General features: G+C 36.8%; 1 protein-coding gene across 1 annotated transcript; it reads right to left on the reverse strand.

Annotated features, from left to right (window-relative positions):
• Window positions 1–760: 760 nt before the first annotated feature.
• On the reverse strand, window positions 761–8066 carry LOC149690232 (lewis-type alpha-(1,3)-fucosyltransferase-like). Its single transcript, XM_089869735.1, has 7 exons — window positions 6539–8066; window positions 5997–6105; window positions 3843–4009; window positions 3057–3267; window positions 2736–2989; window positions 1867–2017; window positions 761–1161 (listed from the first exon to the last, which is right to left on the reverse strand). The coding sequence occupies exons 3-7, from the start codon at window positions 3997–3999 to the stop codon at window positions 783–785; spliced, it is 1152 nt and encodes a 383-aa protein (XP_089725861.1). The 5' UTR covers window positions 4000–4009; window positions 5997–6105; window positions 6539–8066; the 3' UTR covers window positions 761–782.
• Window positions 8067–8078: the final 12 nt, after the last annotated feature.

Here is an 8078-nt window from a genome sequence, read left to right on the forward strand (position 1 = left end):
GGGCATCTGAAACTGATTACCAAGGCGCTCAACCACTTTCAACAAAACCGCTAAATGTGGCAAAATCAGAAGAGGATAATAAAAGAAGGATGACACTCTGTATCCTCTGTAGTTATCTAAAACGATTCTTCCAAGGCTCCCCCTTTTTGTTTGCTCTCCTGCTCATCAAACTTCAAATGGGAAATCATCGCACAACTGTTTGATACTAAATCCCCAGCAATCAACCCACAAAACTTGATTGTCTTGACGTGTGACAAAAAAACACAAGCGCATGCGCCTTGGCAAATAGTTAAGCAGCGCTAATAGAGTAATGATGAGGGAACTATTTATCGCGTATGTGATTCGGTTTAGTAATCTTGCTCCGAATGTAAAATGATGTTGGGAAGAATCATGTTACAACTACCCCGGCCGCTTTATGCTTGTACACATCTCTCGAAGAGAAGTATTATATGCTTCTGAAAAAAGGCACTAAAAACAAGGTGTGCACGTAGTTATAAGTAATTATAAAAAAAATGTCAACTGTCTAGGTCGAATTCACTACACAATTGTGGCATTAAAAAGGTGCAATAGACCATTTCGACGATAAAAAACGTGGCGAGGCTCCTACCTTAATTCCATCTTAATGGTCGACCACTCTTTTATGAAATAAATCTCTTTAAAAACAAATATAACTCATAAATATTTACCGGTAATTCAAAAACCAAATTACAAATAATAGTATACATATATATTTATATAAATTTGGCATTTTTCATTTTGAACAATATAAAATTAAATCTCCTTTACGGTTCTTTATCTAAATCCACAATCATCCCATCAAGCCATGTCCTGCAACGCGCGTCCTTGACCCACCACTTGTGAAAGTCTGTCACAACCCGTTTCTTTCTGTTTCTTTGATTTAATAAGCGACACGCGTCACAAACCCAATGATGACCCCCTAAAGTGTAACGTCGCCGCCATTCGAAGTACTCGTTGTACAACGCGGGTTGCGCAACTAGTTTCTTCAAATAGTACGCCAAGGCAGAGGGCGAATCAAAATCTAAGGCGTTGATGTAAGCCCCTGGTGGACCAATACGTTTGAAGTCACCACCTGACATTACTATAGGAACGATACCCGGTTCGGTTTGAAGTATATGGAAATACTTTTCAGTGACGTAGTCTCTGAAACGACAAATTTAAGCGTTACTTATGATAAGCATGAGTTCATAAGATATGTTCCATAAGTTTGTTAATCTCTGGTTAGAAACTGGAGCTTGTCATGAAGTGACGTAGGTCATAGATTCGAGGTAAAGGGACGCCTGGTGAGGCCAGGCTATTTCGCCTCTACTCAGTCAGAAAATATGTAATTTTCGTCATTCGCGTCGCGCTGACGAGAGTTTTCAAGAACCAATGAAATGCTGGTTGTAACTTAGAGAGGGGGATTAGCTCCGGACCTACGTTTGGACTGGAGATAAAGCTGGGAATGTGATGAATTTATACCTTCTCCCTATTAAACTAGATATCGCTTCTTGCTTAGGGCTGTATATATATCTCCTAGACTGATATAATTTATTGATGCCCAACAATGAGGTACTACCGTTATATCCCTCTCACAAAAATGTCTACGTGCCTGTGATCGGAAAATTAATTGTTCTGGGAGATACTTAAAATCCTCAACTCAGACCAAACAGTCGTAAAAGATTATTTGGAGCTGTCAAAGCTGCCTACTTATTCTGTTAATACGTCCCTCTTACAACCGAATGATAACAAAGTAACCGCGAGACAGATGGTGTGCAGGTTATTCACCTCAACAGAGGCCAGCCATTATGACAACAAAACAAGCGTAGATGGCAAACCATAAGGTAGTGGTTAAATAATTAGTCTTACTTGCAAATGGAATTCTCGAAGGAAAGATAAAAGTAGTAATCTTTGGCAATGTTATTGTAACATTCAAATGACATCTTCGGGTGACAATGATGCGTGCCGCATTGGCCGTAAACATCGACGTCAATGTATTTCTTCAACTCATTGACGTACCCTAAATCGTAAAGGTTGTTAAAGGGGTCATTATGCTCGAAAACGTTTTACTTTGTTGGTAATTACAGTTGATCAACTTTATCTGTTTATTGGATCTTACCATTGGTCTTTTGACGCCAAAAATCATGGCTTTAAGGCCAAAAGACCAATGAAAGGCCAGATAAGCATTTTAATTGACAAACTTCATAAGACACGCATTTTTGATGGATGACTCGCTCAGGTTAACAGTATTAGCATAAGTTTATAAGATATGTTCCATAACTCTACCTATCCTTCGTAATGCTAGAGACTTAAATGGCTCGAGCTAATTTGAGAACGACAAGCGAGAATTGACTACACTCGGTTTTGCAGCCTATCTTCCTATTTAGTCTGTACTAAGACTTTGACAGCGCCTCTCCAGGCTTCGATTACGAGAATCTATGACTTACGTCACTTCATGACAAGCTCCAGTTTGTAAACAGTGACAAACTTATGGAACATATCTTATGAACGAATGGTATTAGTAACTTGAACAAAACTCAGCATGTGTATGCCAGATCAAAAAAGGTCCATGACTAGACCTTATCCATGGTTAACTCGCGTATATTAGTGAGAACATATTTTGTTGATAATTGTTGGTAAATTTTAAGCAAATTTCTAAACTAAGTTGCGCGAGTCTTCAATCGAAAAAGTGCATTACGCACACATGCAGAATCGCTTACGCTTGTGCTGCAACAAACCTTCGCGATTGCTGGAAGTTCCGCAATTACTAACAAACCAGGCAATCATTTTGGTTTTGTTAGTGGCGTAGTTATGGCCTTTGTATGATAATTCCTCAAATGAGGTTTTCATTCTGATGTTTATGTAAGGCGCGAAAATGTCAGAGTCCAATCTGTACGACGCAGTCATATTCATGATATTGTCATATTGACTAAAATCAGCAGTATAAACTGGGCTTTCCAGGATTAACATTACCCAATACTGATCGGGACTTCTACAAAAGGTTATGTAGGAATTATTAACAGCAGTTTAAGGTAAAAGTTCTACGTCTGTGTCTTTACCTATGACGTGGATATTTTGTGGAATCAATATCAGCCCAATGGAAGACTACCATTCCACTTTGGTTCAACATATTCCGGTCTGATGTGACCATACAATTGTCAAACGGACAGTCAACGAATTTTTCACTGGACGGTTGTGGCAAATAATCTTTTTCGCCAAAGAAGTTGGTCCATACCAAAATAGTTGTTTTTGGTTGTGAAAACTTTTCACCTGGCGAAATAAGAACAATAAGAACATAATATACGTGACACCAGAAGGGGATAATAGAAGAAGGATGACACTCTATATCTTCTTAATACTTTAGTTATGTAACATGATTCTTCCCAGGCTTACCCATTTTGATTGCGTTCATGCTCATCAAACATCAGAAGGGCATCACACCGTGGGGTGAATTCTATAACTGTTTGTTACTAAATCCTCAGCAATCAACCCACAAACATTGATTGTCTTGACGTGGGACAAAAATGCACAAGCGCATGCGCCTTGGCAAATAGTTAAGCGCTAATAGAGTTATGATGATGGAACAATTTATCACGTATGCGGTTCGGTTTATTAACCTTGCTCCAAATGTACAATGATGTTGGGAAGAATCATGTTGCAATTACCCTCCCGCTTTGTGCTAGTACACTTCTTGCGAAGAGAAGTATTAAATACTTCTGTTTCCACAAGTAAAAACCAAGAAGCGGCACGGAGAATTCTAGTGGTACCGCGATTATACTTAGGTTACCGTGACCTTGAGAGAGGATACTCAATGTCACGGAGGACGTATATAAATTAAAGCTTACCTATAACTCGTTCTTCGCTGGAATTTTGATAAAACCAACGTAATGGGTAAGATGGCGTATGGTTTTTGTTGCGTTGCACCACAACCGTCGTTAATAATACGAAGACAAACACCGATAAACACAGTACCGGGAATAAACTCAAAATGGTTCTTGACATTTTCAGAAATCTTTGAACAATGAAATTATTTGACAATTACTACCAGGGATTTGAATCAACATCCAAATGAAATTATTGAGCTTCAAGGTACATCAAAATAGGACAAAAACTAGCTAAGCTCCCCAGCGGTGTCCGTATGTTTTAAGGGACTAGAAACAGGCAGGGCCGTCGAGAGAGTTTTTGGGCCCCGAGGACATTGACAAACTCGTGGGCCAATGTCAAGCGAGCCCTACACGCGGCCTGGGACCCTAGAAGGTACGGGCACAGGGGAGGCTGACCCAATTGTCCTCCCTCTCGATATCCCTGGAAACAGAGAAGAGTTTCCTGTCTATGTAGACACTAAACACTAAATGGTCCTTGGGTCCATCCCTATGAAATATCTGCATGATGCTGTTTTTTAGAAACTAACCTTTTACTTTTCTTTACAAATTTTAAGTTCAATAACACGATGCTTAATTAGGGGTAAATCATAAAGCTAAAATGTTACTGGTCTATATTAAGACGTTCTTTACAGATGGGTTCGACCTTGAGAAGAACAGAACCAAACTACTTCTAATGAACTATCCCCTAGTGTTACCAATAGGGGATAAAAGAAGAAGGATGACACTCTTCTGTATAATCTTAATACTTTAGTTATGCAACATGATTCTTCCCAGGCTCACCCTTTTTGTTTGCTCTCTTGATCATCAAACTTCAAACGGGCGTTGCACCGTAAGGTGAATTCTATAACTGTTTGGTACTAAATCTCCAGTAATCAACCCGCAAACCTCGTCTAAACTAGGACAAAAATCACAAGCGCGCCTTGACAAATAAGTCAGTGCTAGTAGAGTATTGATGTGCGAACTGTTTATCGCGTATGTGATTTGGTTTAGTAACCTTGTTCTAAATGTTCTGATTTTGGCAAGAATCATGGTACAATTACCGTGGCTTGTGGTACACTTCGCCCCACTAGAAGTACTATATACTTCTGGTGTTAGTTTGGTATAATCAAACTAAACACTTTCTCAAATATATATATGTAAAGTTTACTTGATCGAGTAACACAGACCTAGTTATACTTTCCATCTAATAATATCAAAACCTTTACCTTGTACAGTAATGTAAAGGTGAGGTAAAGGTAGCCCTTATTTTCAAACAGCTTTTCCAAATGTGGTATACATGCATTTAGGTATTTGATAAATTAGGGCCGTTCTATGATCTTATGATACTAATATTACCAGCAAATTAAAAATATTTATATTTAATAAGAGTAACCATAAATTATGGAATTAAACCTAATTGGAATACGAATAAAGAAACTTTTTAAAACTTTTGGTAATTTCTCGTGTCTGGGTGGGCAAAGGATTATACCCTCTTGAAGAAGTATTGGAACGCCAAATTTTGCTTGAACCATAAATAAACCGAAAACGTTCCGACACGTGGATCAGGCTGACCTTGATTGACACCAGGAACACATACAACTAATAAGAATCATTCATATCTTCTAAGTTAATTTCTACGCGAGATTTGTGGGGAATACTATTTTCTCAAATAAATCTTTGACCTTCAGAAATCTCTTCTCTGATTGGTTGATTTGTGTAAGGGGTCGTTTGCTTCTCATTTTAAATGGCGAAGTATACTTTGGTTTTTTATCTATGTACCTTTGATCATACGTAATGATTAGTCTAGCTCTCCCCACAAAATGCGCCTAGATACTTTGAGAATATAGCTACATCATGGACAAAGCAATATTGTTTAGTCCATGGCTACATAATGATTCCTATTGGCTTTATATATTGTTGACAACCATAGATTAAAAGGTAGTAATCAAATGACAGGAAGTATGCAACAATCACTGGTAGTCTGAGGCAACTTTGCAAGAATCATTTTCTTCCCCATTATTTCATTTTCTGCCATTCGTTAATTGTTCGATTTGATAGTCCCATATTATAATTTTTCCAAATTTTAAAGTCCTTACGAAGCTCAAAGCTAAAATTAGGAAAATAAGCAATATTTACCCTTTAAATGTTGAAACATTCTGAATCTTAATTATTGATCAATTCCTATTCTATAGATCTCCAATTACACCAGAATTGAAAATGGCCGGTAAAAGTTATATTACCATAGCTGCAAAAAAAAAGGTATTGTAAGTCAACAACTAAATTACCTCTGTCTATTTAACCCCTAAGCCAGTATCTTGAAGTAATTCATCAAATTTAATTTGAATTTTGAGCAAACGACCATATTTAAAAAAAATTGGAATTCTCCACACTATTTTATTACTGAAACTCTAAAATTTAATTTTGAAACAGAAAATCGAAATACTAGTTATGTTTTTACTCGACGTTCGTAGTTCAACTTTGACCTTTGACATTGTTTAACCTTTTTAGCACATGGTTTCAGCTTTAGCTTTTTTCTGTCCTTATTCATAAACATTTAACTTACTGTCCATTCAGACCTATTTGGAAGATCCAATACTTCACAGGTAATGGATCATTCCATTTTACTCCCAAATTCAATGATTATACTTCAAGATCTAGGCTTCTCAAGATTACCATACCTTTTTACATCATGTCAACTAACGGAAAAGAGAAATGTACGAAAGTCCAATTTCACTCGTTGTAACAATGTTTACCGATATCCTAGCTGCGATAAAATAACTCTCCTTTTTTCTCTACGGCAAATTCATTATACTCGTGTACAGGTGCGTACACACATTAACAGTTAAAAGTTCATTTTACCACACCGTACTATCAGAAGGGGATAATAGAAGAAGGATGCCACTCTGTATCATCTTAATATAATAGTTATGTAACGTCATTCTTCGCAGGCTCACACTTTTTGTTTGCTCTCCCACTCATCAAACTACAGATGGGCATCGCACCGTAAGGTGAATTCTATAACTGTTTGGTACTAAATCCTCAGCAATCAACTCCCTAACCTCGTCTTGGGGTGAGACAAAAATCCACAAGTGCGTCTTGCCAAATAATTTAACGCAAATAGACTAATGATTAGGGAACTATTTATCGCGTTTAGTAACCTTGCTCCAAATGCTCCGATGTTGGGAAGAATGACGTTACACTTACCACGCATTGTGGTACACTTCTCTCGAAGAGAAGTATTATACACTTCTGGTACTATCTAATCTTTTGTTTAGAGTGCATAGAGGTGGAACACTTTTTTTTTTGCTGTTACTGAGTTTTGATAAAATTAATAAAATATACGTAAACCACTGGATAAATGAGTCAAAATTTTCTCTTTTTCTTTTGTGTGCATTTATGTCAAAATATTAATATGCAAGGATATGAGTATTACAGTTTATATACAGTTTTAATATATAATTTTTGGAGGTGTTTTTTTAGAAATTATAATGCATGCTAGATATTCATAACTAACAGTTATAAAAGGCTGAATTAATAAATTTTTGTAACCAAAAAATTTTGATTTAATTTATAAGTTTCCTTTGAAAGCTTACGTAGATGAATAGATCTGTGTTTAGACTTTTACCCTATGTTATGTAAATTTTTTACTAAAATAAAACAAAGCTATAATATGAAAATTCATAGTCAAAACAGGAAAACTTCTAAACTTTCGAAGAGTAAAGTTCAAACAAATATAAAACCAATTGAAATTACGAAAGAATTTGAAAATGAATAACTTTAGAAATCTCCCCCCTTTTTTTGCACATTTTCACTCACTTTGATCATTTTTTCAGTGTGAATTTTGGTTGTATCCACGCCACTCAAAGATTATACAACTTCGTTTTCGTTTAAATATACCTAAGCACGTTTATAAAAAGGTAACTTGCTTCATCAAACTCAAACTTTGAATGAAGTTGCGTAAAAAACTACTAAAACTCGGTTTTGGCGCGCCAAGTTTCCCGCCAAAACAGGCAACCAATCAAATCCCTGATCTTGAAACTTTTTTTCTTCAAAACTTTCCCGGTTTTTCCTTCACATTGTAGTTACGTTGTCGTTTCCTACTTGAAAAATCGACGTTTTTGACAGCGTAACCTAAACCATAGCCCACTTGATCACGCTGGCTGCACGCGCTGTATTCGCGAGTTAACATGTAAAAAAAATCGTTTGGACGGGCTTCTA

The sequence above is a fragment of the Phalangium opilio genome, unplaced genomic scaffold, assembly GCF_054372755.1.
Source record: "Phalangium opilio isolate 3A_F unplaced genomic scaffold, DU_Popi_V2 ptg000031l_1, whole genome shotgun sequence".
Lineage (NCBI taxonomy): Eukaryota > Metazoa > Arthropoda > Arachnida > Opiliones > Phalangiidae > Phalangium > Phalangium opilio.

Excerpts from the sequence above, each read along its gene's own strand:
- LOC149690232 (XM_089869735.1), bottom strand. The coding sequence starts at position 3,999 with ATGTCAAGAACCATTTTGAGTTTATTCCCGGTACTGTGTTTATCGGTG. Across the intron at positions 2,990-3,056 it reads ACAAAATATCCACGTCATAG|AAGTCCCGATCAGTATTGGG; the intron begins GTAAAGACACAG and ends AACCTTTTGTAG. Across the intron at positions 1,162-1,866 it reads TTCGAGAATTCCATTTGCAA|AGACTACGTCACTGAAAAGT; the intron begins GTAAGACTAATT and ends TTGTCGTTTCAG.